The sequence below is a fragment of the Crocuta crocuta genome, unplaced genomic scaffold, assembly GCF_008692635.1.
Source record: "Crocuta crocuta isolate KB4526 unplaced genomic scaffold, BGI_CrCroc_1.0 scaffold482, whole genome shotgun sequence".
Lineage (NCBI taxonomy): Eukaryota > Metazoa > Chordata > Mammalia > Carnivora > Hyaenidae > Crocuta > Crocuta crocuta.
The window spans coordinates 1,725,796-1,737,469 of NW_027527459.1; the positions used below are offsets into that span (position 1 = coordinate 1,725,796).

At 40.3% G+C, this 11,674-nt stretch overlaps 1 protein-coding gene across 1 annotated transcript in view; it reads right to left on the reverse strand.

Moving 5' to 3' along the window:
• The window catches only part of TENM1 (teneurin transmembrane protein 1), a 556,664-nt gene that overhangs the window by 162,425 nt on the left and 382,565 nt on the right, over nt 1-11,674 (reverse strand). Inside the window, exon 15 of the mRNA XM_077763513.1 lies at nt 5,850-6,066. Within this exon, the coding sequence (XP_077619639.1) occupies nt 5,850-6,066 (217 nt within the window). The remainder of the gene's footprint in view (nt 1-5,849; nt 6,067-11,674) is intronic.

The following is an 11,674-nucleotide window of genomic DNA, read 5'->3' on the forward strand; positions in this document are numbered from 1 at the left end:
TAATTACTTTGCTACTATTAGATAATCACTTCATCTTTTATGAATTTGTTCCTGTGCTATTTGGAGAACAGTAATCTTACCTTTAGGCTGGTTCTACATTTGGGAATTGACTTATTTGAGGTCCTAATATCATCTGTGTGTTCTAGGCAACAAAATGAGTTTTTCATTGGCAAATATGAGAAGAGTGCTTCAATATTACTACAACGATGTCACTCACTCCTTCTTTCCCTGCTTTTTGCTAAGTACTGTGTTAGAATCTGGGGATACAGTGGTATGGTAGATTAAAGATGGCCACGAATTCTTTGATACTTCTCTCATCAAGAGGGGGGACCTATGTCTCTCCACTTTGAATCTGAGCAAGCTCTGTGACTACTGTAACTAGCAGCATGTAGCCTAAGTGGCACTGTTAAAACTTCTGGACATAGGCCTTAAGAGACTGGCATCTTCTACTTCTTGTTTTTTGGAATGCTCCCTCTTGGAGCCATGAGGCACCATATATGAGCTCTGACAAACTCAAGGCTGGCTGCCATGCCGATGGGAAGCCCAAGTAGGCTGTATGTAGAAAGAGAGATTCCTGGCTCTGGTCCAGCTGTTCCAGCCCCCAGCTATTTGAGTTATCCAAGCTGAGAGCCCAAACATCACAGAGAAAAGACAAGCCATCCTGGCCATACCCTGTGTGAATTTGTGACCTACGGAATCATGAAATGTAATAATAAAATTTATTTTAATCCATTATGTATTGGAGTGGTTTTCTACATAGCAATAGATAATCAAAACAAGGAGAGAACAAATCAGGCTTGGTCATTGTCCTCAAAGAACTTAAGCTTTAGCAATTAGAATAATCCAGGGCTAATACTGTATACATCCCAACGTGGAGCAAGAAATTAAAATACAGCAACTTCACAGAAACTAGAAGACACCTATCACTTTGTTTAACCTCTTCACTTTGTACCCTGCTAACAGTGCTGTTATGTAGGTAATGCTATACTAAGTTTGGTCACAACTCTAGAACTTTTCAACTAAGGGTGGGCATTTACCAGGAGTGGGCAGAAAAGGCTGCCATAACTTCACCCAACAGTACTGCTGGAAATTGTTAGATCTTTAAATTGTTCTTAAAACCCTTCTAAGTGATAAACACAATAGTCAAATGCCATTCAATGTCCTTCTCATAAAAATGGACATTTTGCTCCTACTACAGTGGGGCCTGGATTATATGATGTCATGATTGGTGATACATGATACCATAGGTTAAAATCCCCTGCCTCAAGGGAGTGATTGGTCTAAGGTGTGAGGCAGAGTTCTACCAACTATTTGCAGCGTGTACACAGGTGCCCAGGTGAACTAAGGGTGGAAATATTATTCCATTCATGTGATTTCCAATTCATGTTCAGTCACCTTATTTTCTTTTTAAACCAACAAAGCAAGGGCCCCAAGTTAAGTAAAATGGTAAGATTAGATTTTCAAAGACCCTCAGGGAAACACAGCAGAAAGACAAAACCAAACACCTGAGGTCATTCCAAGGAAGGCTATAAAAGCTGTGTAGTCCAGAGGTTACAAACTCAAACTCCAGCCGGCCCAGGCATGCCGCTGAATGTGATGGAAGTGAGCCAGGCGTAAGGGGAGCAGTGAATGGTGACTTGGAGACACATGTCATATCCCATCCAGAGAGGCAGCGGCCCCCAGCTCCACACCACCTACGTCATGCCCATGGGTGCAGAGATGCTGCGCTTTGTAAATTTTCTAAAGGAGGAAAGCATTCCAATTTTTATATCAGATCTTCTAATTTCTAAATGTTGGGCCAAACAAAATACATCTGCGGGCTGATACTAAGCAACCTCTGATGTAGATGCCTGACATGGATTGATGCGGGGTCAGCCTCTCATGGCTACAAAACAGACAAATGAGTTTGGCCAGACCTTGCTGTCAGCGGTTGCACTAACCCTGGTAGGATTTTGTTTTTTAAATGCACTTCTCCATTAGTGATGGCGAGTGAAATGTCTGGCTTTGCAAATTACTGCTGTCGTTTAGTTTAATGTACTCTTGTTTTTACATATTTATAAAAACCTTTTACATTATTAATAGTGATTAAATGCTTAGACACTGAAGATCAATAATGCTTCTGTTCACCTATTTACATTATTAAAAAGTAATAAGTCATACAGAGCACGTATAATATGTGGCTTACTTTGTAGTCATGTTTGGAGTAGATCGAAAAGATGAAACTCAGGTTACAGGGTAAAATGTATTGAGGGGAAAAAATGGTAACCGAGCTGGGCTTGCCAGAGATGTGACCGTGGGCAGGTTACATGTTCACAGTGACATATGCCATCACGGGACACAGGAGGTACACATTTTGTGTGCTCTCATGTGCCAATGGAGCAAACTTGAAGCAAAAAAAGCTAGTCTCACTTGGATGCACAAGGATGAACAGATGTTTAACCTTTATGTGTCCTTGCAACAATTAGTCACCTGTGCGTCCGTCTCGAGCTCCAAAGGCTCCTGTTGGCGACAATATTCAGCAGCGAGTCATCTGTGGGGTCACATTTTGCTAGGAGGCAAACGAGCCCCTTGATAATTCTTTCTTCATTGGCTTATCCAGCTATCTCTCAATTGTGTGGCAGAAGCAAAAAAAAGCAGAGTGGTTCGCCTGATTATGGCACATAAACATTCTAGATCTGTCTGAAGCGTGCAACTCCACAGTCGGGGATGCAGAAGGGCCATAAGTCTTTTTAGGGTTAGCCAGCCCAGCCTTCCAAAGAGCCAAAGTGGCTCGGCATAGTGGTTTAGAGGTCAGGCTCTCGGTACCAGTCTATTTGGGTTCAAATCCTGGCCCTGACACTCAATGGTTGTGAACTTGGGCAAGTGACTTACTTAACACCTCAGTTCTTGTTTCCTCACTGGGAAAGTAGGCATAATAATAGTGTCCACCACATGGAGTTTGGGTAAGGATTAAATGAGATAACACATGTAAAAGCTTAGTATGAGGTCTGACACATAATAATTGCTGAATAATAATTTGCATATAGGAAAGGCCCATCTTAGCAGTCCTTCAACTGTGTTCTTCTACCAACAGGAAGTTTGTAAATAATGTCATTGAAATGTATTAGATAGGGATGTGGGGGGGAGGGGGGATGGGCATGGAGGAGGGCACTTTGGGGATGAGCACTGAGTGTTATGTGGAAAATAATTTGACAATAAACTATTTGTAAAAAGAAAAAAAAAAAGAAATGTGTTGGAAAGAACTGGATTTTTAACATCACTTGTTTTTTTTTCTTGTGGTGACCCATACACAACTTATCCAGTATAAATTAAATCACCAGGTTTATTTAAGGACAGGTTGAAATGGGGTAGCTGTGGCATAACAGAAAGGTTACAAAAGCTGCTACAATACAAATTGGTGGCTGTGTGATGTTGGGCAAGTTACTGAATCTCTCTGAACCTGTTTCCTCATGCATAAAATGCACTAACACAAAGACCTCTAGTTCACAGGGATACTATGCGAGCAAAATGACATAATGCATGCCTGAGGGCTTTGCAAATGGAAAAGGTACTGTTTAGATGTAAGACCTTGTAACTATTATTATTTATATATGTGATCAGAGTCAGATTTGTGTTACCCAGAGTGATGCTGCATGAGCTGATGTCTTAGAGGCAGCAGAGTTAGACTGCTTGCTCCCACCTGTATCCCTTGGAAAACACCTACACCTCTTCTGACAGATTAGGTAGGTCTGTAATAGCTGAGACCGCTGGATGAAGGGGACCCGTTGTTCTGAATTCAAATGTGACTTGCAGCACCAAATGATAACTTGGAGCATTTTACAAAGGGATGAAGACAATTCAGTCAAACCAGGAGAAGGAAAGGGGTGTTAGCTACCACAAGCAACAGGTCTGTTCACTCTGCCAGCGCTGACAAGCGACCAGAGCCTGAAGCCGCACCACATGGATGGAAGTCTCTCTTCTCTTTCAAAAGTTCATCATGCCAACATTCTGCTCTGGGTCACGACCACTCATCTCCTGCCTCTCTCAAGTCCCAACCTTCTCCCTTTACTTGAGTTCATTGAGTCATTCAACATACCTCCATGTCATGGAGGTTGCTATTTCTTTGACTTTTTTGTTTTGTTTTGTTTTGTTGGGACTCACTTTTCCCTAAGCATGGAGAAAGCTTGAAGGGCTGACGACTCGCCTCTGCCTTCAATAGGAGAATGGGGGAGGCGGGGAATGGCTGTGTTTTGTTCCTTTCGTTTCTCTGATGCACAACAGATAAACCTGCACTATCTAAATAATGACTTTGACCGCAGTCCCTCAGAAAGTTCCCCCGGAGTTGTTACTGAGCTGGGAGAAACACTTCAGAATGGGTGTTTTAGACTAAGTCTTTTGGGAGAAGACAAACTTGATCCCCTGGCAGAACAGGTCTGGGGTTCTGTCAGACACCTAAACGGTTACCCCTGCACAAAAATAAAAACAATGAGAATGTTTTAAGTTTCATTATCAGTTCTTACACACAATTTGTGGAAAGGATGCTGAATGTTTTAAATTTCCATGCACATCTGGGTTTTTTTCGTTTTCTACTTTATACAGCTCAAGATTGAGTGGTAATTTTCTTAGCTTGTTATTCGTATTAAATATAAACTCTTTCCTGAGTTTTCTTTTGAGGACTGATAACTCTCACTGGGATGCAGCTAAGTGGGTGGGATGTGGGCAGGGGCTGCTGGACAAATACTTTGCATGTTTTCTGAATTCCCATTTGTAACAATCTAGAAGGTAGTGAAATATCTACTGGTGAAATGAACAAAGGAGAACATTTTTAAGAGACCAGGAATGTTGACTTCAGTGACTTACTTATGTCTAGTGCTAATTAGTAAAATATATCATTGCTGAAGAGGAAGCAGAGAATAGCAATGAGCAAATTCATGTGATTATACTTCAGAGAAGTAAGTTAACTTTGAAAAAATTCTTTACCTACTGGGTGGGGCTTTGGTCTCAGGTCTTTAGTGACAATTCATGCATTTGAGCTTTCCTATAAGACAGATTTTCACAAGTCTTGCATTTCACATTAGGGTGTCAAATCCAGCCAACTCTTTCATACAGAAATGTTTTACATCATGGAATAAAATTAACATTTGGCTTTTGAAATTCAGGAGTTTTCAAGGGATAAATCCAGAAGCTAAACAATAAATCTCCAAATTGTACTTCCATCCTGTTTTTGTCACTAAAAGCCTCATCTGTGCTTTACTACAAATAATGCACATTGTACACATGTGCATGTGTGTGTGTGTGTGTGTACACAGTTGACCCTTGAACAACAGAGGGGTTAGGGTTCCCCCATGAGGCTGCATATCCACATATAACTTGACTCCTCAAAAATGTGACCACTAATAGCTTACTGTTGACCAGAAGCCTTACTTAGAACATAAACAACTGATTAATGCATATTTTGTATGTTATATGTATTGTATGCTGTATTCTTATAATAAAGTAAGCTAGAGAAAAAAATGGTATCATGAAAATCATAAGGAAAATACATTTGCAGTGCTATACTGTGAAAAAACCCAAATATAAGTGGATCCATGCAATTCAAACCTGTGTTGTTCAAGGGTCAACTGTATACACACACACACACATACACACACACACATTTATGTGTATGTTTTATGATACAAAATCTCAAGAAATGACTCTCTCTCTTAACCAATCAGAAAGGTCTTGGCATTCCAGAGATGCTTAAAAAAGGAATCGATATGTACTGTGTGGAATGGAAAGTAGCCTGATCTTTAGAAGATATCTTCCTTTCACAGTTAAGGAAAGCCATAACCACTGTTTATTAAGAAACAAAATAAATACATACATACCTGCTGTCAAATGAGATCTCTGGAGGAATCACATGAGTACTGTCCTTGCCAATGAGGAATTTGATTCGATCATAGAAGAGTCTCGAAGTGTGCTGAGAGAAGAGAGGTTGGCTTTGCTGAATGAGGTCAAGTGGATCTGGTGAGCCCTGACAGAGGGGACTTACATAACAGTTGCTTTGCTGACAACAATCAGGGTCCACACAGTCGGTCAAACCATCTGAAAAAAATTTTTTTTTTGAAATTTAGCTTCAAGAGAAACAGCATTGTTTAAAATATGCACAAATGGAGAAAAATGTAGAATACAGACAAAGGTAACTGTCTATGTTTTGAGTTTAGGATTCATTAAATTTGCATGTTTCTCATGAAAAATTACTCTGAGTTTAGATGGCACACACTGTTTTGCTCATAAATCTTTCTTCCCTGAATTCTCCAGCGTTTATGGGCTGTGCCATATTGTGTACATTTGGGTTGAGTCTTCTATTAGGTATCACTCTCTTTAGAAGTTTCCTTCTTCCTCAGCAAGACCATTCCTCCAGGATAGCCAACTATTCTCAGAGTTCTTTTGAATTTCTCACACCACGTGCATTTATGAGCACACAGTTAACGAATGTTCACCAACCTGAATTTGTTTGTGTTTTTAAAAACATTCCCTAATATTCTTGTCTAGTGGTAATTCTCAAAATCGAAGTGGGTGTTCACATGGTAACAATTTGTGTCTGGAGCAGGGCAGTGATTTTCAAATGTGCAGTCAATTATTTGGGGGAGCTTATTAAATATGCACATTCTTGAGCCCCACCTATTAAATCAGAATTTCTCCACGCCCAGGATTATGCATACTTAACCTGGGTGAATCTGTGGCACACTACTGTTTCAGAACCATTTTTATTGGAATTTGTAGAAGTAGAGCTTGCTTGTTCCTAACCACAGTTGATGCAAGTACTAATAAATCTCAGGTATATGAATGTGACCAGTTGCTCTCTTTCATTTCGTAGGCCTTCGCTATTTACTCAAGACTCTCGAAGCCATGGCTGTACCAATAAAAAAATCACATAAAGGCTTCATTCTTTGGTAGAGGAATTTATCAGGGGCAGAGGGTTACAAGAGAAGGGGAGACCATCTGGGAATCTAATAGGTGCAAAGACACTGTGTCAGGTGATCGGGGAAGTAAAGAGAGAAAAAGACTCTTTTCCTGGTTTCAGGAGCTCAGAGCTTAGTAGGAGAAACAGGTGTATAAACAGCTGACTCTTACATGAGTTAAAAGTGCAGTATTACAAGAGACTACGTGCAAAGAGAAGGGGCTGAAGTGATTAACTGAGCATATGGATACTTCATTCCACCCCCAGGAAGCAAAAAAAAAAAAAAAAAAAAAAAAAAAAANAGGTCTTTAAAGCAGACAAGTGGCTCTAATTTAGACGTTTAACAAGGGTAAATATAAAGATGCTAATCTTCCTGGCTGGCAGTGGAACAGGGAGGTTCAGATGGATCACCGGCTCCTTAAGGCTGATGATGAAAGTTACCGGCGCCGGTTTCATGCAGCTCTTTGGCTTGTTGTCTCCCTGACGTGGCTGCCCCTGTAGAGCTGGACGGGGGTGGACCACAGCTGGCGGCAGTGAAAGCCAGGAACACCAAGAGCGTAGACGTTTGGAACGGTAGCCCTGGGGCACCCCAGGAAATATTTCCCCCTACATGAGGTCCTTTCAATTCCCTGTACCACACACACTACTTTGATTTAAAATGCGGGTTGCTGCTTTCTTGCCTTCCCTGTTTGCTCAGTGCATTTCTGCCCCGGTTTCTACTTCTCTGTAGACATATTTCTTTTTCACTGATGACTAACTTTTAAGTGTGGATTTGTTCCAGTAAGAAGTCCCCTTCTGCTTTCCCTTCTCCCCTCATTCAGCAAATCATAGTAGCAGATTTTCCAGAGATTCCAGAAGCTACCGCCGCCTCCCTCTCCAATAGGTTGTTGTCAGTCTCCTATTAGCACATTATCTCTTTACTCTGCTAATTAAACATCTGGACACACTGAAAAGCTGGCAAAAACATCAGGCCGATTAAAGGTGTTCTCTGATGTCTGGAATTGGTGCATAATATACACAGCAATGAAAAACTGCTTTTCAAATGAGCAGTCACCTTTATCTTTCAGTCGGTAACAAATGTACTAGTAATAATCAGATCGGGCACTCACAGGTTTCAACCCGTGAGCCACATGATCCAAACTTATTTTGAAAAGAAATAGATCTTAAATAAACAGAAATGCCCACATAATCTTCAAAAATGAATTCTAAAACTAAACACAGAGCTCTCATCTAGTTATGTGCTATAAATCCCAAGCTAATGCTTCGTATTTAATAATTGCCTATTATATAGGGCTGATCCTCTAAGACCTCTGTTTTCTCGGAGAACAGTGAGACTTCTGTTGAATCTAGAAAGGCTGCAGGCAAGCAGACCGATGACAGTATGCATCCCCCGAATTATAATTCATAGGTAAGCCCAATACATGGGCAAAGATCTACTTACCAATTATCACATTTGGATAACACTCCATACAGAATGTCTAGACTGTTACAAAGAAGTGCAAATACAGTCACACTGCATGTGTGGGTTTCTTTTCTTCTTTCTTTCTTTCTTTCTTTCTTTTTTTGACTATTACTGGTTCTCTTATTGTTCTGAATTGGAAGTTGTGGCACCCTCCTGACAGCCAGGCTGAGGGTATCGGATAGGAACATATCAAATATTAACTGCTTTTACTTTTAGGGCCTCTTCATTTTAAAGGAATAAAAAACCCAAAAGCCGGTAAAAAAGAAGGAGGTTAAATTGTCTTGAATGACTAAACATGGCATTCATTCATTGATCTTTGCTTTGCCAAACAGTGAGGGAATATGCCAGGAGGTCCAATTGGGGCTGATAAAGATCAAGACACTGGTTTCTTTTGTGTATGTTCTAGTAATTTACTATAAAGCTTTTACTTACCAGATGTATGCCCTTGGATGAAAGAAGGATTGGACAGGACAGGGGATATGAATGATATAGGGAACACCTATACTTTTCTAATCCTTAAAATGAATTTGTAACTATATATCCTTTTAGGGGCAACATCCATATTATCACATTGATAAAAATGGACAGCTAGGTCATGACAGGGTATCCAGAAGGGTCTGGAAGCATGTATAACTAGTTACTATACTAGGTATGGCACTAGGTATACTAGGTATGGTACTTCCACATAGATTATTTCAACTAATCCCTACAACAACCCTGTCTGGTAGACATTCTCATCTGCATTTACATTTAAGGAGGGGAGGGTAAATGTGGTTGCACAGTTGGAGGAAATAGGGGGTCATCTCAACACCCAGTGTTCTGACTACAGATCACATTTTCAGCATCATCATCTAAGCAGTGTTACTAGTACTGACAGAGGCTGTAAGACTTCCAAGTACCTGACTAATGTAGGTATTTAGAACACATGAAGTGGTTAAGGTCAAAGGCCCAGACTGTGATTCTAATCTTACTTCGCCACTTATAATCCAAATGATCCTGGACAAATCAGTTCATCTCTTGGATTCTTAACTTCTCTACGTACAAGATGGGGATTATAAAAATGCTCACCCCATGGGGCTGTTGTAACGATCGCATGCGATAACAATCATAAAGAATTTAGCCCAGTGTTTGGTACGTAGCTGGCACTCTTGATTACTGTTAGCTCTTGCCATTAACCAAGTTCTGCACTGCACAGACCGCAAAGAGTCTAGGGATAGAGTCCTGAGGGCAGATGCCAATGGTACACAGTGGCAGCTAAAAATGTTCAGACCCACTTCTACTGAAGGTGCCTTATCACTGGCCAGAGGGCAATTAACTTCTGTGTCGCATATTCAGTTCACTGGAATGTGTTCATTTTGTGCACTCTGCTTGGTTAGGTTGTCAGATGGGTAGGACCCTGTGTGGCTCTAAATAGACGCTAATGCTACAGTAAGTCTTTATTCATTGAATTTCACAAATTCACAATTTTTTATCATTTGGACAGGGGCTGGATTGAAGCTTAACCTTTTCAGCATCTATAGAGCAGAGGGTCTGTCAAGCAAATTAATAGTGAAAAAGAAATTGAAGGGCTGATCACTCCCATGACTCAGTTAAACAAAATCTTATCAGGCATTTTAGAAACCCGTAAAAATGGACTAATTATAAATCATTGATAAATTTCTACTCAAGCAGGCCCCCTACCAGGCACTGCCATTAGCTTAGTTGTTGCTGCTACACGCGTGGAAGGTAATAGGGCTGTATTTCCTTTGGAAATAGTCTGTAATTCATTTGATCTTTTACTACTTCAGGCTGACTCCCCCCGCTCAGGAATTCTACTGTATTAGGAAGTAGGAAATGGGAGAGGCTCAAGTGCACTCAGGATTTGACCTGCTCCAATCACTGTTATTGCTATCACCTCATACAATTGACTTTTTCTGGGTCAGGAAAGTAAATTGTTTATATGCCACTAATGTCTGTGTCCTCCGGTCCCCACCAGCCATCAATGGGGCTTCTCACATCACTCAGAGTAGAAGCCCAGGTCCTGACAGTGACTTAACTTCTTCATAGTCTGGCTCTTCACAGTTCTCTCTCTTACCACTCTGACCTTACCTCCTATCATCCCATAGTCCCCTTCCCCATTATTCCTTTGCCTGGAATGTTCGTTACTCCAGTATCAACATGGCTCACCCCTCACTTCTTTGAGGTCTAAATGCCACCTTTTCAGGGAAGCTTTCTCTGATCACCTTATTGAAAATCCCACCCTGTCCCACATCCTATCCTTTTCCCTGCTTTTAAAAAGATGTCTCCATCACACTTAACATCTTCTAGCATACTATTTCTCTTACAGTTTTGGTTTATTGTTTGCTTGCACCACTAGAATGTAAGCTCCATGGAAGTGAGGATTTAGTCTTTTTTATTCATTGCTATTTCTTCACTAGAACAGTGAATGGTGTTCAAAGTAAGCATTCAGTAAATATGTGTTGAATGAATACATGGATATCCCGAAAGTCCTATTTCTATGACATTTGTGTATCTACCTAAAGATTAACAAACATTCAACTAATGCATCAAAAAACACAACCACACTTTTATTATGTACTTTAAATTCATGAATTTCAAACATCACCTTACTCATTGTCACGACTGCAAAGCAGGTAGATGTCAAGTCCTACTAGCCTTAGTTGATAGATAATGTGACAGACGTGGTCACAGAGTACTCAGGTGAGTTACAGAGTTGAGATTTTCCAATCTTGTATCTGGAAGAGTTTGTATCTGGAATCACCGGGCAGTTTAAGCACTCCTAACTAAGTGATGATCCTTTAATAAATGGGTTGTTGGGAAATGAGGGGGGTATGATCAGAAGAGAATAATTAGGAATATGCTTTCTGATCTAGGTCTTCTGTCCCAGCCAAATCTTAAAAGTAAACGTGGAAAAGGTGTCTGACCCTTAAACAGAGCAAATATTACCAAGTCATTGCTCCTTCTATTTCATTTTCCTATTTATTAAACACTGCAGCATGCTGGTGACATTCAAAACATGAGGCTTATTGATCCATGAGCTTATGTGTTCATAATTCACCCATGGTGCTGATTTCTAGATCTAGAAACACTATATCATAAAACAGGCTTGCAAATAGCTATTGTTCTTAATGAATGGTGACTCGTTATGAAGAATGATTCCTGGAAGATCATCCTCTTTTAGGCAATTAACTTATTGATTTTTACCAATGAATATGAATATAGACCAGTGGGAGAGTTTGTATAAGAGAAGCTTGGAAAACATGTGACAAATATTTAAAAGATCAGGT